At 49.7% G+C, this 24,022-nt stretch overlaps 1 protein-coding gene across 2 annotated transcripts in view; it reads left to right on the forward strand.

Annotated features, from left to right (window-relative positions):
- ACTN4 (actinin alpha 4) overlaps window positions 1-24,022 on the forward strand; it is a 107,923-nt gene that overhangs the window by 53,585 nt on the left and 30,316 nt on the right. The window contains exons 2-8 of one of the 2 annotated variants that reach the window (XM_035117974.2): window positions 4,015-4,129; window positions 5,855-5,974; window positions 13,959-14,045; window positions 15,803-15,890; window positions 17,806-17,884; window positions 19,612-19,693; window positions 22,519-22,604. In XM_035117974.2, coding sequence (XP_034973865.1) covers window positions 4,015-4,129; window positions 5,855-5,974; window positions 13,959-14,045; window positions 15,803-15,890; window positions 17,806-17,884; window positions 19,612-19,693; window positions 22,519-22,604 — 657 coding nt within the window. Of the gene's footprint in view, window positions 1-4,014; window positions 4,130-5,854; window positions 5,975-13,958; window positions 14,046-15,802; window positions 15,891-17,805; window positions 17,885-19,611; window positions 19,694-21,231; window positions 21,318-22,518; window positions 22,605-24,022 lie in introns of both variants that reach the window. The other variant, XM_035117973.2, reaches the window with a different exon arrangement.

The following is a 24,022-nucleotide window of genomic DNA, read 5'->3' on the forward strand; positions in this document are numbered from 1 at the left end:
AGTAGCAGCCGCACCTGCGGTCTATACGGGTGTGGATTTATTCGCAATTTGAAAGGGCAAGTAGGGCTGGCGGTGGCTTTAACCGTATTGCAGCATCTTCAGGTGAGGCTTGGATCTGGTCCTTGTAGACAGCATCAAACTGTGTGGAACAGCATTCAGCCTTGCTGTGGTGGTAGTGAGGGGTCAGTTGTTTGGGTGACAGCGCAGGGAGTGAGCATTGCAGTGGAGGGAGAGGTCTGCACTGTCATGTTTTGTTGCGAAGGGTGGAGGTTTAAGGCAGTGATGGCCAGACTTGGCCCTCCAGCTGTTTTGGGACTACAGTTCCCACCATCCCTGACCACTTGCCCTGTTAGCTAGGGATGATGGGAGTTGTAGTCCCAAAACAGCTGGAGGGCCAAGTTTGGCCATCACTGGTTTAAGGCAAGGCTTGTAAACAGCTGCAAATTTGTGGCAAGCAAAAATTTACTGCAGGCCACTTGAAAATGGCCGGGGATCTTGGTGGACCACTTAATGCAGTGTTTCTCAAACTTGGATCTCCGGCTGTTGTTGGACTACAACTCCCATCATCCCTAGCTAGCAGGACCAGTGGTCAGGGATGATGGAAGCTGTAGTCCAGCAACAGGTGGAGACCCAAGTTTGAGAAACACTGACTTAATGGTTTTTTTTCTGCCGGTTGAAGCAATTGTAATGCACCTAGATGCTGTATGGTTTTTTTTATTGCTTGGTTATATTTCTTTTGCATTGTATTAAAATTTGAATTCCATAGAATCCATATTCTCAGACTAGAGCATTTGTCATAAGAACTTCAGTCCTATTGGATCAGATCACAGTTCCATCTGGCCGAGCAGCCTTTTCCCACAAGTAGCCAATCAGATGCCTCCAGAAAGCCCAGCATTAACAACTGTGGAAGGCGAAAACCCATACACTGGCAACCCATATTCACCGGGGGGGGGGGGGTTACACTCTGAACAAGGAGGTTCTGTCTAACCATCTTGGGTAGTAGCTATTGCTAGACCTCTCCTCTGTGACTCATTCAAAACCCCTTTTAGTGTCATCCCAGCCATGGCATTTGCCACATCTCAGCTGGTGGTGATTTCCACAGATTCTGTGGCGTGAAGAAGCCCTTCCTTTTGGTCTCTCCGAAATCTATAGCCCGTAAGTTTCCTTGCATAGAGTGTGTAAGAGAGAAACTTCTGCTTTCCGCCTGCTTTCCCCACATCATGAGACATGCTCCTTAGTCATCTCCCACAACCCCCAAACTATTGCTGGGTGTCTCCTTCTGGAAGATGAGCTTGGCGACACGGATGGCCCCTGAGCAAACCTGCGCATGCAATTTCGGAATCGCCCAGGGCACCCCCCCTCGCAGCTTCCTTGTTAACCACACCGGTGTCGCCATGTGCAGAACCCAGCCCCCCCCCCACGCATGCATGTACAGGAAGCCTTGTAAATCCCATGTGCTTGTCCCCTGGACTAAGCGGGGCTGAACAGCGAGGGGTCCGTGGTAACAAAACCTCTGGACCATGTTTCTGCGGTTAGTGCGCTCTCCTTGAATTGACACGGGCGCAGGCATTTCCAAACACCCAGCCTCTGCTTCGAAGCTTTGCCTCGCATGCATATGCACACGCATGCACACCAGCCCCTCTGTGGCCCAGAAATTGCTTCTCCTACCTGCCACCCTCCTCTCAGCTGTGTGCAAGCGGGATTTCCTTTCCCCCGCCTGCTAATGCCAGCAAGGAGAGCACCTGCTCTCCAAATGATTGCTGCTGCGTTCAGAGGGTGGCGTGTGTCAGTCTGAGTGAACCAATGTGTCTCCCCCCTGCCACACTCTACAGGCAGCGTCCAGAAGAGGCGATCATTCAAAGCGTGTCCCGCTTTGTTCCCAATACCTTTGCACTGTGATATTGGGAAGGGGGGGGCTGGTTGACAAACCTGGTTGGAGCATGCATGATTTGTGCAGGCATTGGAAGGAGAGAGTGCATTTGCACCACATTTTTTTGGGGGGGGGAATTCCTCTTGCATTTAGTGGTGAGCTGCAATTCCTCGCTGATGCCTTCCACCCTCAGAGATTCCCTTTCCTTTATGGCGCATCCAAGCTGGATTTTTTTTTAGAAAGCAGGGCCGATTAGCAAGCTAGCAAGTGCTTTGGGGTTGCTTGTCTCTGCACAGTGTCGAGGGATCGCTTTGGCTCAGCAGCTCCCCGCAGTCGATAATGCTGGTTCAGCTTCCCCTTATCCTACAAATCATTTGCTCCCTCTTGGTCCATAAAGTTGCACACATCTAAAGTATGTGAGAGAGGAAGTGGGAGAAGTGGCAATGAGGGAAAGATGCAGGGATAATTTGCTTCCCGGGTTTGTTATGGTCTGCAATGTGTGTGACTCCAAAGGAGCATATAGTGTAGTTGTACATACAGGGTTTTGTGACCTTCCCCAAATGCGGCCCTCCAAATGTTTTGGCCTACAACTCCCATGATCCCTAGCTAACAGGTCAGGGATGTTGGGAACTGTAGTCCAAAACATCTGGAGGGCTGAAGTTTGGGGTGCCTGTTCCAATGTATCTCTGTTTTCTTTTGAAAAACAGGCTTCTAGTCCACATGGCGGCAAAGATTTGTGGGCAATACCTCCTGGAACCTGAAGAGATGGCTGTGCAAATACTTCTCTTGGCTTTTCAGTGTCTTCTGCCTCTCCTCCCCCTCCCCCTTGTCAGAACCAGAATAAATAATTTGCCATAGCTAAAAATGGCGGATTGGGTGATACAAAATAGTTCAGCGTCCGTACTTCATACTAATCACAGAATCCAGTTTTTCTGGGTGAAGCATTTGGATTGCCTGGGTGCAAACATCCACCTGTTTAGCGTGCATGCTTGAAATCCATAGTGTGACATCGTTTTCATGATTTTTCGACCTGGCAATACCGGTATATCACAAATCATGTGTGTACACACACAAGAATCACAATGTAGGGAAAACCACAAAGCCAGCCAATGCCTCTCCATAGCTCCATCCTTATTTCAGAAATTGTGATATATCAGTATATCGTGATGTTTAGCTGGTGACAGATATCGACCAGCACTGTTTCCCTCCCCATCAGAATTTTCTCTCTCCTTCAAGGTTTGGTCCTTTTGCGGCTCAGTTGCTTCTTGCCGCTGCAACCAAGGGCCCATATCCAAAGCCAGATGTTATCAGTTTGTAGAAACAAGTTTCCTAACTCAAAGCTACTCTTTTTGGGAGTGCAATAATAGACTGTGTGCAGTGGAGGGCAGGAATCAGCTCTTCTTCGGGGGGGGGGGGTGCAGTCCACACCTTACCCTTTTCTTGAGGGAGGGTCTGGTACTGTGAGGAGCATTTGACTGAAGCCCACCAGATGTAAGATGGGGTCAAGAATTATGTTGGCCAGACCCTGTGCACCCCTTCCACTCAGGACCAGCAAGATTTTGGATTCTGTTCTAAAATGAAGTTCAACTTCCAAATGTAACCAGAATAAACTGGAAAGAGAAGGTGCTCACTTTGCACCTGCGTAACCTTTTATTTCAAAAGTTTCCAAAAGGACAGGAGCAGGAACCGGGAAAGTAAAATTTCCTCTTAAATATCTGAAGGCACCGCCTCGTGCTGTGTTTAAAGGGGCAAAAAGTTTCCAGGCTGCTTCTGAACCTGAGGACTAGAAACCTGATGCTTTTCAAAGTGGAGCAGAGAGTCGCAGTAGCAACCAGGCTCCATGGCTTTAGGCCAAATTCTGTGCCTTGTGTGATGAGGATTCATAGGAGGCCAGGCTGCAGCCCCGCTCAATTGTGGAACGAATTCATAGCTATTTGAAATCAGAACCTGGGTGGGCGGAGGACAGAGAGCTGAACCTCCCTGTGTGTCTCCCTCCCGAGCCAAAAAACAAGTTAGCCTGTGTTTTTGTTTTTGATCTCGTATTGCCTTGAAGGAGCCAGAGGGCTGCCACAGTACCAGTCTGCAGTGCTTTTGAGTCTATAAGGGTTCCAGAGCCTTACCTTTCCTCTTTTCCTCCCACCCAGACTTTCACAGCATGGTGCAATTCTCACCTGCGGAAAGCCGGCACGCAGATTGAGAACATCGACGAAGATTTCCGTGATGGCCTGAAGCTCATGTTGCTACTGGAGGTCATTTCAGGTGAGGGTCAGAAGGACCTACAGGGGCTGTTATTGGCACTTTTCAGGACCGCCTTTTAGCTCTGCGGCAAGTTTGAGTTTCGAGCAGTCATCCTTGACATCTTAAGACAGGGGTCAGCAAACTTTTTCAGCAGGGGGCCGGTCCACTGTCCCTCAGACCTTGTCGGGTGCTGGACTATATTGGGGTGTGTGTGTGTGTGTGAACAAATTCCTATGCCCCACAAATAACCCAGAGATGCATTTTAAATAAAAGCACACATTCTGCTCATGTAAAAACACCAGGCAGGCCCCACAAATAACCCAGAGATGCATTTTAAATAAAATGACACATTCTGCTCATGTAAAAACACGCTGATTCCTGGACCGTCCGTGGGCCGGATTTAGAAGGCGATTGGGCCGCATCCGGCCCCTGGGCCTTAGATTGCCTACCCGTGTCCTAAGATAACGAGAGGTGACGCATCTGCCCTGAGATCATATCAATAGCCCCACGACCTGTTTGTTGTTGGCACATCTGTCTTGGGAGACAAGGGACTGGTGCACCTTTGTGGGTGAAGTCAAACCACTGGAGAATTACAGTGCCTGCTGGCACTGCAGAGACCAATGCGGGAGAGACATGTTTTGTTGCAGCTGGGGCAGAGGAAGGTGTCTGGTTGTGCTGCTGCAGATGCACAATGACGTTTTTTCCTCTGCGCTCATTCTGGTTATTTCTCCTCTGGTCACTGCTGTGGATACACAACCTGTCTTGCCCGTCTCCAGGCACTGCGGTCGTCTGCAAGGGATTCCCACAGGGCAAGGCTGATGTTGCCAGCCATCATGTCGCGTTTGCAGACATCTTTGCAACGCAGAGCTGATCTGCCAAGGGGCCTGGCGCCTGAAGGCAGCTCCCCATAGAGCAGGCATAGGCAAACTCGGCCCTCCAGATGTTTTGGGACTACAATTCCCATCATCCCTAGCTAACAGGACCCAGTGGTCAGGGATGATGGGAGTTGTAGTCCCAAAACATCTGGAGGGCCGGAGTTTGCCTATGCCTGCTGTAGAGCATGTCCTTGGGGAGCTTGCAATCCTTGTAATTTACAAGTCAGTTGCTTTTCCAGGGGGCTGGTTGGAAGAACATGGCTTTCGACTGGTGTCTGTGATACCACAAAGAAATGGAGAGCAGGAGGTGGGGAGAACAAATAGACAAAGCACAGTGTACTCTTTCTACCCCCCCCCCAAACTGTCTAGTTCTTAACTCAGAATTAGCCATGCAAACCTTGTTAATCTGAAGAATTTCACAGTTTGGGTTTAAACTGATTTTTGGGGCGGCTGAAGGCTGATGGGCCACCTGGCGCCTTGTTAACCCCGTTTTGACCCATTCACACTGGCTTGACACCCCCCCCCCCAGGTTGGTTCAAGATTTTTGCCTCACTCTGGTGCTTCAATAGGCTTACACACTCTGAAATCTGACCCACATGTCAGCTTCTTCTCCATTTGGAGAGACGGGTGACTGCTAAAGAGTAACTTAAGAAACCAAAGTAACTTAAGAAACCAAAAAAATAAATAAATAAAAAATCTGTTCCTCTTTGGACAAGAAAGGTGTTTGTCCTGCAGGAGCCACAGACATCCTTTGTGTCTTGCTGAGCTTGCATCTGATGCTAAAAGGAAGCTAACTTTTGTGCTCTTTCAATCCGATCTCCTCCTTCAACCAACCAACCAACCAACCCCTCTCTTCTTTCTACTCCCCCAGGGGAGCGGTTACCGAAACCGGAGAGAGGAAAGATGAGGGTACATAAGATCAACAACGTGAACAAAGCCCTCGATTTCATCGCAAGCAAAGGAGTCAAGCTGGTTTCCATAGGAGCTGAAGGTGAGACGATGTGGGTTGGGGTGCTGCTCTTTCAAGCCTCTCCCGGCTTGAAATGTTGCGCCCATTTTACAAAATGCCACAAGCTATTTATTGTGGGTGTCTGTGATTGGAGTCCTCTTGGGGCAGAGACCTCCTCCCTTGTACTTTCTAAAAACACCTTGCACCTTGATGGCGCTCTATAAGACAATGGCACGATGAATCTTGCTTTCGCTTCCCCTGCCCTCCCTAGCGCAGTGCCATTGATTCAGACTGGCATTGGCTCTCAGAGGGCCTTTCACAGCCTTGCTACCAGATCTCCTCTAGCCAGGGAGGCCGAGGATTCATCCTAGAAACTGCCGTTACTCTTCCGTGCCTCTAGCGGCCAGCGGCTGCTTCTGGCCCTTCCCTCTCTGCCCTTGAGACAAGGAAAGGGCCCGCAATCCTAGGGGAAGGAATAATGCACTGCCCCAGTGCAACAGCAGGTGTCAGAAGTGGGCAGAAGGAGCCCCAGAGTTGTATTCACCTGTTTTGTGGAAAGGCACCTTGGGCAACTTCCTGGGTCAAAATTTAATCAGTCTGGGTAAATGTGCATGCAAAGGAAGTATTCTGCCACTGAATACCACGCCCCTCCTGGACCGAGTGTGAGAGACCCAAGAAGAAGCCAGATTCTGCACGGAGGAAATGTAAATTCTGACGTTGAGAACTGTGCAACTTGTTGCATCAGTAGCCGCTCCTGCAAGGAAATAATAATAATAATAATAATAATAATAATAATAATAATAATAATAATAATATACTTATTTATACATACCCCGCCTACTCTGGGCAGCTTCCAACAAAATATTAAAAATACAATAAAACATTAGAAGCTTGACTTTCACCTGTCAAATGCGCTCTGTTAATCTGTTTGGAGAGCCAGTGTGGCATAAGAGAGAGAATGTATTTGGATCAAACAGAACTGAGTTCAAATCCTTGTAAAGGTCGAGTGGGCCAAGTCGTGTACGTACACACACACACACACACACACACAATTTCAGTCTTTCCCAACACTTCACACGGTGGTTGTGAAGAATAAAATGCAAAGTAAGAGAATGGCAAAGCCGGTCGAAAGGCTGGGACGTGCATTTGACAGATCAGGGGGCGAGAAACCTGCAGCAGCCCTTCAGATGCTGATGGATTGCAGCTCCTGCCTCATCCATCCTGCAGAATCAGGGATGATGACGGGAGTTGGAGAGTCACAGGTTCCCCAGCTCTGGGGCAGCTGGATCTCCTGCGAAAGAGATTCCCATCTGCTAGAATACAGGTGGAGGGGGATTGCAAGTTGGGAGAGGGCTGTTGCGCCCAGATCCTGCTTGCAGACTTCCCATAGGCACCTGGCTGACCATACGTGGGAATAGGAGGCTGGACCATGTGGGCCTTTGGGGCCTGAGTCTTCTTTATCTTTTGAAACGCTTAAAAATGTGCAGGCCACGCCTGCTGGAATCTTTGAAGTTGAGAGGGCCTGCTGAGTAATCTTTCCTGTGCCCTGTGCCCTCCTCGCCCTTCCCCAGTGACTCGCGGAACCGGAATGCATGATGCAAACGAAGAGATGCTGGACAATGTCCCCTTTTATACAAATCGACAAATCGCAGAGTAGAATTCTGTGCCCACAGTGTATTTCCTTAGTGTGTGTGTGTGTGTGTGTGTGTGTGTGTGTGTGTGCAACCCTAAACAGAGCAGCTTTAGTGTAATCTTCCACAGTGCATGTAAGTCTGGTTGGCTGCAGCGCAGGTCCTGAACAAGCTCTCTGGAAAGACAGCAATATCGCAATATCCTCTGATCTCCCTGCTCTCTGTGTCTGCAGATATAGTGAAGGCAATTTGAAAAGTAGTTTGGGAGCCGGAAAGAGCAACAGAGATGGGGGGGGGGCATCAGGGCAGCCATGGAGCCATTTGCCCAGGGCAAGATTCATTTTCCTGCAGCTGCTCAGCTGGGAGCATACGGCTGGCTTTTCTGAACTTAATTGCATCCAGTGATGCAACCCCCCCCCCCATCCCAAATACTTGCCGTTATTGTTCTGAGCTTCTGTGACTGATATTTCTTTGAGCCTTGCCAGATTTATACGCTGGCAATAAATACGTTACACGCTTTGAAACAAGCAAACAAAATCCCCCAAATTCTTTGCTGCTGGATTCCCCCCCCCCAGCTCTGCTGTTCCTTCTTCCAGACAGGCTCCCTGCCCTGGATGTGGCTTGTACTAGGAAAAAGACCCCTCCTCAAACAGTGCCAGGGTGTCTTACAGATCACAAACAAACACAAGGCCCTAGTGGATTTTCACACACTGCATGCGCCCCAGCCGAGATTTAGACAAAAGAAGGAGCATTCTTTTGCTCAAATCCTGCTTGTTGCTTTCCCATTGAGGCATCTGGCTGGCCCCCCTGTGAGAACAGGATGTTAGACTAGATGGGCCATTGGCCTGATCCAGCAGGCTCTTCTTAAGTTTTTAAATTAAAAACGGATGAGAGACGACAAACCTATCAGCAGCTCTTACAACTAAATCAGGGATGGGGAATCTTGAGCGTGGGGTCTGAGTGCAGCCCTCAACACCCCTCTGCCTCTGGCCCGTGGGACTCTCCCAAGGCCACACCCCTCCTTGGCCACACCCCTCTGTGCCCCTCCTTTGTACCCTGTATACATATGATTGCATTTCATCTGACTCATTTACTGCAATTACTAAGTTTGCTGATGACATCACCATAATGGGTTTAATTACAGGCGGAGACGAATCTGCGTACAGGGGGCAGGTTCAAAAGGTACTCACATGGTGCTCAGAGAACAATCTGCACCTAAACATTGGCAAGGCAAAGGAGATGGTGTTGGACTTTCGGAGGAAGAGAGGGGAGATAGCCCCGTTGTATATCAGGGGGGGCTGTGTGGAGAGAGTCTCTTCCTTTAAATACCTGGGAGTCCATCTTAGTGAAAACCTAACTTGGAAGGTCAGTACAGCCCAGGTGGTTAGGAACGCCCAACAGAGACTTCATTTCCTTAGGGTCTTGCGAAAGAACAAGGTTGGGCAGCAACTGATGATTTCCTTCTATCGGTCCACGATAGAAAGTGTTCTCTCATACTGCATTACGGTGTGGTCTGCTGGTTTGACAGCCATGGACAGAGGGTGGTGAAGACAGCACACAATATCCTGGGCTGTCCCCTGAGTCCACTAGATGTTATCGCTGGAGACTATTGCCTCAGAAGAGTGAGGAGGAACATTCTCAGGGATGACTCACACCCTGGCCAGCACCTTTTTAATCTCCTGCCCTCAGGCAGGAGATATAGAAGCATGATAAGCTGCACCAACAGGTTAAAGAACAGTTTCTACCCATGGGCCATGAGGCTGCTGAATGGAAGACAGCAACAGTGCAGCTGACGTTCAGGGTTGGTGGTCGTATGACAGCACACAGAGTGTAACAAGGACTTGAGAGATTTTGGGGGGTGGGCTCATTTAATCTCACTGTAAACAAGTGGTACAGTGACAATAAAGTATTTCTATTTCTTCTACTGTATTTCTATTCCTATTGTGTAGAGCAGAGTTTCCCAAACTTGGTTCTCCAGCTGTTTTGGGACTACAGTTCCCATCATCCTATCCCTGACCACTGGTCTTGCTAGCTAGGGAGTTGTAGTCCAAGAAAACAGCTGGAGACCCAAGTTTGGGAAATACTGGTGAAGAGGATAAGACTTGTCAGTGGCTACTAGCCAGGATGGCTATTCTCTGCCTGTAATGCTTCTGAATCCCAGTTGCTAGAATCAGGAGGGGAAGGGGGATCTTATGCTTGAATCCTGCTTGATGCAGGTTTCCCGCAGTCAGCCATTGTGAGATCAGGATGCTGGACTAGATGGGCCAATGGCCTCATCCAGCAGCCTCTTCCGATGTTTTGAAACTAAATGCAAGCTCCTTGTTCGGAGACAGTGTTCTGGTAGCTGGAGATTACTTGGAAAGGTCATCCATACTCCTGATCTTTTTCTGAACTTCCCAAAGGCACCTAGCTGGCTTCAGTCTGGACCAATTACCCCAATCTTATTGTGGAATTGTAGAGTTGCAAGGGTCCCTGAGGGGCATCCAGTCCAACCCCCTGCAACGCAGGGATCTCAGCTGAAGCGTCTATGACAGGTGGCCCTCCAACCTCTGCTTAAAAACCTCCAAGGGGAGACCCACTGTCAAACATCTCTAAGAAACTGTTGAGCGCTGCAACATACCCATTTTACAGAAAAAAGACTGGTGATGGTGAGAAAGAAAATTTCCCCAAAACTGGCAACCCTCTTTCAACCAAAATATTCAGCTCCCTGAAGCAAAAACCCTTAATATATTTTTTAAATGGCCCCTTTGGCGCCCAGCTTCTCCTAAATGAGGATGCTGCGATCAGTGAGCACCATGTTAGAGACCCCTGATCTGATCCAGCAAGCTTGTGTCCTCAGGCTCTTCTTTGCCAGCTGTAGATGCAAGCCCCCCCCCCCAGTTATTTATCCAAGGGGGATGATTGCTTCAGGATTTGCACCCGTGGCAAATCTCTCTTTGATGCCATCCATCTTGTCCTTTCTGGAAACACTAGACCAGGCGAGCTGAATCCAGCTCTCTGGAGCTTCCCCAGGGCTCCAGCACCACCGCCTCTACCTTTGGGGACCTAACCTGGGAAAGGGAGCTGTCCTTGAAACCAGCACATGTTCTGACAAGTGCCCTCTTGGCACATCAGGCGTGGCATCTCCGGTTACAGAAAAGGAGGCTCTTCTAGCCTGGCGCTCTCTCTGCTCCTGTACACACCCCTCCCCAGATCCAACACCCTTGGGCGTCTCTGCTCAACACCTTCTTTGCTGTTTCGACTTCTGAGCCTTCGTGGTTCTGAGCGCTTACAAATTCTGCGCTTGGGCTGCAGGCTTTCCACCTGCAGCAACTGCTGGAGGGAGATTGCTCTGTCTCGCCAGGGAGATCCAGAATGTTGCTCATCTTTTGTGCAATTTTAGCATGTTAAGATGGCACTTTTCCCACTTTGGGGGGGGCGGGGCGGAATATTTTCATGGGTTTTTCCATGGAATTAACAAATAAGCACAATACAGTCAAAAGCAGAGTACAGCAAGTCGCAGATATATAGGCCATTATGAGCTTAGCCATGATTTGATTTGCGCTGGTTAAGAGAGCAAAGGAATTAGCTCTTGCTTCCGGGCAACCTGATGGCAAAGGAATCCGAATCGGGAATTCTGCGCTCTGCTTCTCCCGGGGACCGCAAGCAACTCCTGCTGGCCACTTGGCTTGGCCTGCAGCATCTCTTGTTAATCTTCTCAGTGGCCAGGGGCGGCGGCGGGGGGGATCCAGTCTCCCCTTCCATTGTGTCTGCTGGCGGAAAGCAAAAAAGGCACAGATTGCAACAGAGGACCAGCCAGAAAGGCTTCCTGGGTGGCTCAAGAGTACAAAGAAAGTCTGTAGCCTGTGCTCCAGCAACACGACGCAAAACAATTCTGTGCCCCGGCAAACCTGCAGCTCGCCTAAATCATGCAAACTCGGCAGATTTTGCACAGTTGTTCTCCGTTTGCATAATCCTGCAGTTTCTGCTCTTTTGCATAATTTATGCTGTTGCTTCTCCCCTTTGGGAGCAGCCAGAACCTACACAGAGCACCGAGGCCATGTGTGCAGCCGCCGGAAACGTTAATCAGAACTCAGGCTACATTGCCCCTGTGGTAGCAAATGTATATTTCTCACCATAAGGCCTAGAAACCTGCTTTTGAAAAGCAGACCAGTACAGTGCAACCTCTGTTTTCGAACGTAATCCGTTCCGGAAGACTGTTCGACTTCCGAAACGTTCAAAAACCGAAGCATGCATTTTCTGAAGCCTTTACATCCAGAAAACTCGATCCGGGAGCCGTGTGGCATGTTTGGCTTCCAAAAAGCGTTCGAAAACTGAAGCAGTTACTTTCCAGGTTTTCTGCATTCGGAAGCCGAAATGTTGGACTTCCAAGACGCTCAAAAACCGAGGTACCACTGTACTAAGATTCGCACAACAGGGAGGAACTTGGGGAGGTGCCTTCGTCAGAGTTGAGCAATGAGCCCCTCCAAATCAGTGTTGTCTATGTCAGGGGTTCCCAGACTTTTCCTCTTCAAAGCCCCCTTGGTTCCACGAACTCATCCCCAGCGCCCCCCGTGAAAAGCATTCTTCAGAATAGCAGTTTGCACAATAAAATTCAAAATGGTAACAATTAATTGTGCATTTGTTCAAAATCCAATTAAAGCTATTTAGTTTAATTCAACAAGATTTATGAAATTGACCCTGTGATGCCAGCTTTTCAAAGTCTGGTAGTCGTTTATACTTCCCTATATGTAGCTGGGCTCCAACCCCTACCCCTGAGGCTGTTGGGAGCTGCGCTACTATAACATCAGAGGAGAGTCTAGGGCAGTGTTTCCCAACCAGTGTGCCTCCAGATGTTTTGGGACTACAACTCCCATCATCCCTAGCTAGCAAGACCAGTGGTCAGGAATGATGGGAGTTGTAGTCCCAAAACATCTGGAGGCACACTGGTTGGGAAACACTGGTCTAGGGATTCAGGCAGCAGTCTTTGCAAGAGATTGAGATCTGGGAAATGCAATGCATACGCACCACTGAGCTACAGCCCTTCTGAATGCTGATCTCTATGCCCATATGTACGGCATTAGATGCATTTTCTTCCTTTCCTCCACACCCCTGCTAACTTATTTCCTTACTTTTTACAGTGAGGGGGGGAAAGTATTTGATCCCCTGATAAATTTGCCCGTTTTCCCTCTGACGAAGAAATGACCAGTCCATAATTTTAATGGTAGGTTTATTGTAGCTGTGAGAGACAGAATAACAACAGGAAAAACCCCAGAAACCCAGGAGACAAAAGTACAGAGATTGATGTGCATTGTAATGAGTGAAATAAGTATTTGATCCCTTTGCAAAAGATGATTTAGTACTTGGTGGCAAAACTCTTGTTGGCAATTACAGAGGCCAGGCGTTTCTTGTAGGTGGCCACCAGGTTTGCACACATCTCAGGAGGTATTTTGTCCCACTCCTCTTTGCAGATCCTCTCCAAGTCAGTAAGGTTTCGAAGCTGATGTGTAGCTAAAGGCCAAGCGAAAGGCCGACTTGCCCCTCAAAATGGCAAGTGTGTTCGACCATTATTATTTTTTATAGAGGCCCAAATTTATTTGTTTCATAAAATGTATATACCACTCGGTTGTAAAAAAACCCAAAAAAAACCTTTAAAAAAACCACACCACTCTAAAAGTATAAAACAATGAAATTGCCAGTAAAAACAGCTAAAGTCAATGTTTAATTAAAATAAACAATAAGCTAAAAATCTGATTAAAACACATTGAAACATATCTGAACAGGCACCGATGTTTTCGGCAGCCACCAAAAAGAGTGCAGTCGTACCTTGGATCCCAAACGCCTTGCGAGTCTAACGTTTTGGCTCCCGAACACCGCAAACCTGGTAGTGAGTGTTCTGGTTTGCGAACATTCTTTGGAACCCGAATGTCCGATGCAGCTTCCGATTGGTCGTAGGAGCTTCCTGCAGCCCATCGGATGTCGTGCCTTGGTTTCCGAACGTTTTGCAAGTGGAACGGATTCCGTTCGACTTCCAAGGTATCACTGTACAATGAACTGGTAGTACCTGCCTGGTATCGGCAGGCAGGGTGTTCCAAAGTTGCAGGTGTTGCGTCAGGGGACACACACACCTCCAGACCCCTAGGGGTGTGCAGTGGGAATGCATCACAGTGCCACAACTCTGTCTCAGCTCCTTGGCACGTGTGCCCTTTCTGCACCGTGTGTTTGTCTGGGAACTTTCAGCATAAATCATAGAATTGTAGAGTTGGAAAGGACCCTGGGGGTCAAACCTGCAACCTTGGCATGATCAGCACCATGCTCTGACCAACTGAGCTATGCAGAACTGAGCTTTCTTAGCGTGAGCTGATTCAGAATAGAAGCTGCCTCCCTCCCTTAACGCCCTTCCCATCTGCTTCCAGAAATCGTCGACGGCAACGCAAAGATGACCCTTGGCATGATCTGGACCATCATCCTCAGATTCGCCATTCAGGACATCTCCGTAGAAGGTGAGCGCCCACGTTTCCGCAGGCCATGCGCCAGCCTGCCCTCTCGGCACCGGCTGTGCGTCTGGCATGTTTAAATAGATGGGAGAGGAAGCTGGTGAAGCCCGTGCGGCAAAGCACCGTGGGCTTGCGGTCATCCACGACGGTGCCCATGCCTTCAACCGCTTCCTCTTTCCCGCTAGACCAGCGACAATTAATCATGCACTGTGCAGCTGCTCAAGTCGGTTGCAATAACCCTCGCTGACTTTATTGAGCGTGTGGCTCAGGCTCCTTGGCAAATACCTGCCTTAGGAATGCCCTCCAAGCAGCCATTAGGCAGCCAGAGACGACTCTCCCCCCCCCTTTTGAGCCCAAAGCTTCCCCTCATGGCTTTCTACCTGAGCCCCAGTGCCAGCCCCAGATCCTAAGAACGCAAATTTGCACCCACCTAATCTTATGCACCTCAGCTGCTTTATTCCCAGCTCAAGCACAAGCAAAAGGGCTTTATAAACCCCCACACATGCCATATTTTGGGTGGGGTGGGTGGGTGGGTAAGCTCAGCTTCCTATCCTGCTTGCGACTTCTTCTCCCCTGCAGATGCCCCACCCACAACAACCCCCTTCCCTTCTGCACAAGTGGCAACAAACACGGGTTAAGGATTTGGGGCACCTGGCAGTGTTTTTCTTAGCAAAAACTTAAATGGGCCTGTAACTTTTCAGGGTACTATTTTTGCAAACACTTTGTTGCAGCCTTCCCCAAGCTGGTGCCCTCTGGATGTCTTGGACTGTGCCTCCCATCATCCAAAACACTCAGAGGGTGCCAGCTTGGGGAAGGCTGCTTTATAGGAAAGGGTCATTTCCCCCAAGACCTTTCCCTAGTTCAGTGTTTCTCAACCAGTGTGCCTCCAGATGTTTTGGGACTACAACTCCCATCATTCCTGACCACTGGTCTTGCTAGCTAGGGATTATGGGAGTTGTAGTCCCAAAACATCTGGAGGCACACTGGTTGAGAAACACTGCCCTAGTTGGATCTGTCCCTGGGTAGATCACAACAACAGGCAGCTCCCCACTTGCGTGGGGGTTACGCTATGGGCCCCCACGCACATAGGTGGCATTGCATAAAGTGGGGAGCACCCTCTATGGAACACCCTTTAAACACCCTCTCTGTCACTCTTTCTTCAACCCATACCAAAAATACTGTATCCAGAAATATCCGCAACTAGAACTGAAGCTCTGGGGCTGGCAGGAGGCTGGAGAACGTGAAAGACTGGTGCTGCGCTACCTTGCGCATCAGCTGCCAGGCGGGTAGACTGAGCAGCATAAACAAAGCCCCACTGTGCCTCCAGTCTCTTTGGGGCTTCCTCTGCCCTTGCAAATGTCCTCTTTGGGCTCCAGGGAGGGTCTCCTTGCAAGCCACAGGGGACTCCCCAGCTCTCTCCTGCCATTTCACAGTTTGAATGGAATTGTTGAGTTGCTTCCCAGCGCCACGCACAAGCGGGAGGATGCCTGTATAAAAATGCAGTGTTGAATTTTGTTTATGACAGTTACCACTGTTTTGGGGAGACCATGTGCACAAAGTGCCTGAAATGGAAGCCCAAGAGCCTTGTGCAACGTTGGCCTTCTTCGACCCTTAGGTTTGGAGATACTGTCTTGGCTCCGTCCCATTCCTGTTGCTGCCTTAGCTTCAGCCCCACCCCACCCCACCCCACCCCGCCAGTGACCCGTCCTGTGAAAGACAGCACCATCACCTGCTCTCTCTTCTTTCTTCCCTTCGTCCTGCAGAGACTTCGGCCAAGGAAGGCCTCTTGCTTTGGTGCCAGAGGAAGACTGCGCCCTACAAGAACGTCAATGTACAGAACTTCCACATAAGGTAACCTTGGGGTGCTGTGGAGGGCAGCCAAGATGATTGAGGGCCTGGAAACCAACCTTTAGGAGGGACAGTTGAGGAAGCTGCGCTTGTTTAGGCTGGAAAGGAGGAGAGTGAGAGGAGATAGGATGGCCACCTTCCAATATCTAAAAGGTGGTCCCATGGAAGAGGGAGCAAAGCTTGTTTTCTGCTACTCTGGAGGGTAAGATGCAAACCGTGATGGAATCTTAAAGAGTTGGGAGGGACCACGAGGGGCATCTAGTCCAACCCCCTGCAATGCAGGAATATTTTGCCCAACGCGGGGCTCGAACCCCTGACCCTGAGATTCAGAGTCCCGTGCTCTACCAGCTGAGCTATCCCAGCTAAGAACTAATGGATTCCAAGTACGATAAAGGAGATTCTAACTAAACACAAGCTGTTCTGACAGTGGAACACACTCTTTCGAAAAGTGGACGTTCTTCAGCTGCTATCCCTGTATTTCAGGGGGTTGGGCTGGATGACCCCTTTCAACTCTACGATTCTGACCAGTCGAGGCGCAGCCTCCCTGCGAGGCACCGGGCCTTGCCTTTCCCAAACAAAGAGGCAGCATTTTCACTCTCTGGCCAGAAAGCCTTGCTGCAAGAAATGGCTTCTTGAGGATGGGTCCCCATGAAAAATCCAGCAGACCAGCCCATCAAATAGTGGAGGCCTTTGTGCTTCCTGCTCGAGTCAGAGACCTGGGATGTGTGGGCTCTGGAGTAGCTCGCTGGGAATCTTTAAGAGGCCGGGGCTAGGTGGACATTTTAGGGTCTTGGGGAGGAGAGTGGTGGGCAGAGGCTGATGGAATGATATGTGCTGGGTGAAAAGTGAATCACCCACTGAAATAAATGGGCAGTAAATTCTGGGCAGGGAAAGGAAAGTCTTCCACCCAGGGCATAGAACTGACTCAGGAGAGTTCTCTGGCAAAAGGGTGGCACCCAAGCAACACTTCTTGTCAATGCAAGGATTTCCACTTGTGAAATGGGGACACCCTCTCCCCTACTCCATACATGCCCTATAAGGATGCAGGTGGTGCTGTGGTCTAAACCACTGAGCCACTTGGGCTTGCCGATCAGAAGGTCAGTAGTTCAAATCCCCGCGATGGTGTGAGCTCCCATTGCTCTGTCCCAGCTCCTGCCAACCTAGCAGTTCGAAAGCACGCCAGCACAAGTAGATAAACAGGTATGGCTGTGGCAGGAAGGTAAATGGCATTTCCGTGCGCTCTGGTTTCCGTCATGGTGTTCTGTTGCGCCAGAAGCGGTTTAGTCCTGCTGGCCACGTGACCCAGAAAGCTGTCTGCAGACAAACGCCACCTCTCTCGGCCTGAAAGCGAGATGAGCACCGCAACCCCATAGTCACCTTTGACTGGGTCCTTTACCTTTACCTTGCATGCCCTATGCTTTCCCCCAAATCTGCTCCGGAGAACAAGTTTAGCACCCGGGGGCGGGGTGGGGCGGGAGAGAGAGATAGTCCATGTGCTGACAGGAGGCGTCACTTGGGATGCAACCCCCATAATGTTGTAGTGACTTAAATGCCTTTGAGAAGGCAAATAGGCAAATCCTTGGAGGAGGTTGCAATGGCTGTGTGCCACCCCCACACTGAAGGGAAGCAGGCAGGAACAGTCCCTGCTTGCTGGCTTCCCCAGTGGCTTGGCCCCTGGACTGAACGAACCCTGAGTGCAGCCCCGCAGGGCTCTCACATTCTTACTTTTTAGTGACTCTCTTGACGTTTGCGTGGTTCTGCCCTTGCTTTGCTACCTTTTTGTGAAAAGCACCCTCCTGTCCGAAAGGGGGGGGGGGGAGAACAGGCTCGCAATTTTGAAGAATGCTGCCCCGAAGCTGCAGTTTCCCCTCTTTGACAGCCAAGCAATCTAACTGTATCCTTGGGCTTCTTTTTACAGCTGGAAGGACGGCCTTGCTTTTAATGCCTTGATCCACAGACACAGACCAGAACTCATTGAGTATGACAAGCTCAGAAAGGTATGTTGGCGACAGCTAGTAGTAGCATTGCTATTTGTGTTGTTAGCTGTATCCTACATGATCTCCCCAGAATCCAGTCCAGAAATGAGCATGCGTCACTGGGTTGAGTGAGATCACAGGATCGTAAGTTGGAAGGGACCCAGGACAGTCATTTAGTCCAACCCCCTGCAATGCAGGAATTCTCCCCCGCAGCTATCCCTGAGTGGCTTTGAACCACCAGCCTTCTGCTTAACAGCTGGGTGCACTGAGCCACTGCACCACCTTAGATCTCAGTTTCAAATCCCACTTCAGCCAGGATCTCCCTGGGCAATCTGGGGCAAGTCACGATCTCTTCACCCGTAACGTGAGAATGGCATTGACCGGTCTCAGGGTTAAAGGTCGCAAAGTATTTTTTCTGAGCTAAAATGCCAGTGAGGTAAAGCCAAGGTGATATTCAGGAGGGTGTGTGAAATGCTCTAACACTCATGTTGTAGGGCTCTTTTGTGGAATTAAAGGCCACATTCGCACCATCCATTTAAAAGCACCCTGTGCCATGACTTTTGTACAGTCCTGGCTTCCCCCAAAGAATTCTGGGAACTGTAGTTTGCGAAGGGTGCTGAGTGTTGTTAGGAAATCTGCTTCTCTCCCCACCCCCCACACCAAGCTACAGTTCCAGGAGTTCCATGTAAAGAAGAATTGATTGCTAAAGCACTGCAGGATCTGTAACTCTGGGAGGGGAATAGGAGCCTCCTAAATTCTCCCATCACCCTTAAAGTACACCTTCCAGGACTCCAAGACCTACATTGGCTCCCAGTACATTTCTGAGCACAATTCAAAGTGTTGGTGCTGACCTTTAAAGCCCTAAAGGGCCTCGAAGGCACAGTATACCTGAAGGGGCATCTCCACCCCCATCGTCCAGCCCGGACACGGAGGTCCAGCACCGTGGGCCTTCTGGTGGTTCCCTCCCTGCAAGACGTGAGGTTATAGGGAACCAGGCAGAGGGCCTTCTTGGTGGTGGCGCCCGCCCTGTGGAACACCCTCCCATCAGATGTCAAAGAGATAAACAACTACGGTATCTGACTTTTAGATGGCAGCCCTGTTTAGGGAAGTTTTTAATGACTGATATGTTAATTTATTTTTAATCTTTTGTTGGAAGCCGCCCAGAGTGGCTGGGGAATCCCAGCCAGATGGGTGAGGTATAAATAAAAAATTATTATTATTATTATTATTATTATTATTATTATTAGAAACCACAGCTGTTTAAAGTTGAACCATGGTGCTTTAAAGGTGTGCATGTAGCAAAAAAACTTCCGACTCCTGCAAGTTGTTAAAGAATCTTTAGCTCATGGGAACCGAGGCCTGATACACCTCTTCCATTTGTGACGTGTATTTAAATGCACTGTCTACACGGATCTGCTGGCTTGCACGGCGGTGTGGGAAGCTGGTGCCGCGATAGCGAGCATCATGGAGGAAGGTCCCTTCCCCTTAACCACACAAGAAAAACATAAAAGCCTTCCCGCAGCTGTGCAGTTAGCTAGACCGTTGTGGCCACACGAGAAGCAGAACGTTTTGAACCAAATCACTAGTAGCTGCTTGTGGGGGGGAGGGGGGGAGGCAGAGAAACACTTTTCTCCTTTAGATGTTCCTTCCCAGCTGGCAGGGCAGGGCAGGGTTGCAATTCGGCTTTGGGACGGCCCCAGTTCTAACAGCTGTGCCTCTCTGGCAACCCCCCTCCCTTTTCTCCCCAGGATGATCCAGTCACGAATCTGAACAACGCTTTTGAGGTCGCTGAGAAATACCTCGACATTCCCAAGATGTTGGATGCAGAAGGTAAGCTGGAGGCTGCTCTCGGAGCGTGGGCTCGGGTGTTCGGTTCCAAGAAGCAAATTTTGTAACAGCGTCTGGGATCTGCAAAGCAACCAATTCCCAGAGGAAGAGGTTCTTGGTGCTGAAGTACTTCCCCACCACCTGCAGTTCCCTTAGTAGGGTGGGCTGCAGAAGCCCAAGAGAGCTGTCGACCACTGCCTTGGGTTCGCTGCCTTGCTCAAAGTCACTGACGCTCTTTCTATCGGGTTGACTTGCATTTAGCTGCCCAGCCCCTCCACACACACCTGAATTGCAAAGCCCAAATTCCTCTGGGTCGTAGGCGGCAGAGTCCTGAGGCAGAAGGGACTGTACTGCTTAAGGGTGCAAGCGGTACGGTCGCATTTCAAACATTCCCCTTCTTCGCAACTTCCTGAAAGTCAAAAACTTGGGGAGGGGTTTTATCCAGCTGCCTTCGTCCCTGGTGTACTGTGGAGGGTTTGTGCGTGGAGAGTTTTGCTTTTACACGGAGTATTAAAAAACGAATCTCCTCCCCACAGAGTGGTACAGTCTCTTGGCTCAGGACTCTGCTTCATGTCTGCTCGCCACCTGCCAGGCTGGCCAATGTGCCTGTATTTGTCTGCAGACAGATTTTCCAGGTCCAGGGAACCTGCCCTCTGGCTGTTGCTGAACTATGACTCCCAACAGTTCAAGCAACCATGGTCAATGGCAAGGCATGATAGGAATTGAAGTTTAACAGTCTCTGGAACGCCAAAGTTTCCCCACCCCTGCTCTGGATGGGGAATCCCACCCCTGGTTTCCGAAGCGAGCCATGGGCCTCCTTAAGGAGCCATGGGAGAAGTTCTGCCAAGCTCCTCCAAGCTCATACTTTGCTTGTGATTTGAAGGAGCCGAGGGGGAGGATCAGTCTGCTCCTGGCCAATCAGACGCTTGTGTGGCCTTCAGTTCACGTGACTGACAGCTAGCGGAGCGAGTCCCCGTTGTTGCTGTTTCGTTCTGCTTCCTTAGCATTCCTTTCTAAAGGACATATAATGCAGGCCTTTCTCCCTGATGCCCTGGGATGAGGGTGGTAAAAGCCCCACGGCGAGGGAGCCACACCCCGAAACAAACCAGGAGCGCTTGGATTCCAGTGGGTGTCCGCAGAGTTTTATTAGACATGCCTGGCACAATCTCTGCATTTAAAGTTCTTCTTTGGAAGAAAGGGCAAGCAAGCGGAGCTGCTGCAAAGTCATAAAAACTCTGCAACCTTTAATAGGCCTTAGCATCAGTTGTGTGCGCAGCTTTGGGCTCTGGCAGACAGTGCAGTATAAATCTCAGGCACTTGGCTTAAGTTCCATGTTGGACAAGTTAACTTCCAGTTCTGGCTGACTTGGTAACTTGTAACATTGACTTCTTGGCGTTAACTTTCCCCGGGCTAAATCTTTCCCTACAGGTGGACATCAGAGCTGTGGCAGATTTTGCTAGAACCAGCAGATCATCATGGAATGGGGGACGGGGGAGAGTTTTGCCTCCTGGTATCTTTAATGCTTCTTGTTCGCTTTTCAGACATTGTCAACACGGCCCGGCCCGATGAGAAGGCCATTATGACCTATGTTTCCAGCTTCTACCATGCCTTCTCTGGCGCTCAGAAGGTACCAGACGTGGCTGAGCCTCTACTGTTAACAGCTCCTCTTCCTTCCAGCGCCCTGTTGCTCTCCTGACTTCTTATGCCGAGGGCAGCTACTTGCAGAACATTGGGAACCCAAACCTCAGCTAGCTCAGGGTGTGCTTAAGGCAGTCTGACATCCATGGTTCAACATGAGATCACAATGAGCCAGAAATCTCTTTACTTTCAAATATTATTTGGAAGACTCCCAACGGATGGAGTTGAAGCCACTTGGTCTGCTGAGTTTCAGGGAGGACTGCCAAGCAACCAGCATTTTCATGGATTAATCATCCACCTTCTTACCAGTGGATGTGCAAATTATATTCAAATATATGTGTTTTCCTCTACTTCTGGAATATATTTGCAAAGCCTCACTTCAGATCCCCTTTTGAGAGGCTGAAGGAAATGCAAGGACTTGTGATTTAATCAAAGGAAGCTGTCTTGCGAGGAGGAGGGGCGGCCTTTGGCTCTTCCTTTCGTTATTACAGTAACATGCCGGAACCAAAATAGCTTCTCAAAATAAGCAAGGGAAGCCATGAACTCTAAGCTCATCCAGTTAAAATTGGGCAGCCCCACCGGTGTATCGACTGAGGCTTTGGTTGATCATAAATACACTCCCTAGGGCAGGGGTCAGTAACCTTTTGCAGCCATGGGCCAGTCCACCGTCCCTCAGACCATGTTTTTTTTTGGGGGGGGGAGAATGAACGAATTCCTATGGCCCACAAATAACCCAGAGATGCATTTTAAATAAAAGCACACATTCTACTCATGTAAAAACCACGCTGATTCGCGGACTGTCCACGGGCCAGGTTGAGAAGGCGATTGGGCTGCATCCGGCCCATGGGCCTTAGGTTGCCTACCCCTGCCCTAGGGTGTAAGCCCCGTTGAACACGTCAGCATTTGCTTTTGAGTAAAGAGGCACAGAATTGCACAACAAACCAGTTGTCTTGCAGTCCTAGGAGCTCTTGGGAGCAGAACAGAGAGGTATCTTGGAGAGTTTGCAGGGCTGACCGAACCAAGGGCAACATTGATTTCTGCAGAGCCCTGTCCCAGCTGAGGTTTGGGTCCCTGTCCGGAGCAAAGGCTTGCCCCACCCCTCCTCTGCTGCATGCCAGAGGGGGAGCCGGGAGGATCTTGCATTGTGCCCTTGACTCTGCTTCCCTTTTTTTCTCTTTCCTCCTGCACAGATATTGTAGGCACGCTCAGGCCCGATGAGAAGGCTATCATGACCTACGTCTCCTGCTTCTATCACGCTTTCTCTGGGGCTCAGAAGGTGAGCTTTGCCTGGGCGGGGCTGTCTGCTGCTTCTGCTGCTTTTAATGGTACCTGGCTAGTCTAAACCGCCCCCAACACCTTCCTCATCCACTTTCCGGAGCACAGGGTTTATATTTGCATGAAATGGCACGCATGCAGATGGTCAACTAGGCCGGAAGGCGGAGTGGCTTTGAATTTTTGTTTCAACCCAGGCAATAAACTAGGGGTGCATCAAGCCCCCTGCGAGACTGAAACCCTTCTGGCTCCCCTCAAAAATTCTCCAGGCGAGGAGCAACGTCTAGATTTACTTTAAACGTCACCTCTGCCAGAATACTGTGCAACTCTGTTCCTCGCTGTATGCATGATACAGGCAGTGGAGTTTCCAGGACGTGGCATTGGCTTTCTGGAGAGACTTCCAGGACCATAGCCAGCAAGTCTTCCTTGAAATAATCACCTTCTGGTTTGGGGGGGGGGGGAGGCCATACAGGCTTGGCTGTTGGGTCTCCTCCCTGTGCAGGGCTTGTTCTGTAACTAGAAGCAAAACCTGGTTGATCGAACCTCAGTCGTCAGTACCCTTTGCCAACCTGCTGCCCTGTTGGACCACAACTCTTACCAGTGCCAGGCAGCAGTTTGGCAAAGGCTGCACCGAAGGTTCTGGTTTAGCCACAGGTACTCTTTCAATAATTCACATATTCTGGGACTGAATTGGGAACGGCCCCTGAGCTGAGTTCGGAACGAGGGAGGCAGCTCCTCCGAATGTGTTGTGTGCCCCACTGCCGCCTTTTCCCAGCCTGATGCTTTCCTGATGTTTTGGACTACAACTCCCATCTGCCCCAGCTGGTGTGGTCATGGATGATGGGAGTTGTAGTCAAAAGCATCCAAAGGTCACTGGCTGTTCTACAGCGATGACCAACGTTCCTCTGCAGTGATACTCAAGAGTTGTTCAGTTCGTTTCCTGGTGTCTCCATCCTAATTTGAAAGGGCAGGATAGGGGAACTGAGTGCAAACTGTAACCCCCCGAGAGCCTTAGCTTTTTTTTAAAAAAAAATCCTAACAGAAACAAGCTCCTAGTCCTTATTGTTTTGAAGGCTTGGCTCTGTCAAAAAAAACCTTTCCATCCTCCGACTTCTGGGTGGATTTGCAAGTCCACATTACCTGCAGTCCTGCGCTTCTCCTGACTGACCGAAGCCGAGTAAATGGTGACAACTATACTGTATTTTCCCGTATATAACACAACCCCGTGTATAACACGAGCCCTATTTTTGGGGGCTCCAAATATAGAAATCCCCCCCATATGCACTATCCGTGTATAAGACGACCCTCAATTTTAAACTTGAAAAAATAGGGGGGGCAATATAGTCTTATATATGGAAAAATGCAATACTTAGGAATGTCAGCTTGCCTGCTTGCATATTTTATGCAGGTTGCAGAAGTTCC

The sequence above is a fragment of the Zootoca vivipara genome, chromosome 6 (assembly GCF_963506605.1).
Source record: "Zootoca vivipara chromosome 6, rZooViv1.1, whole genome shotgun sequence".
Lineage (NCBI taxonomy): Eukaryota > Metazoa > Chordata > Lepidosauria > Squamata > Lacertidae > Zootoca > Zootoca vivipara.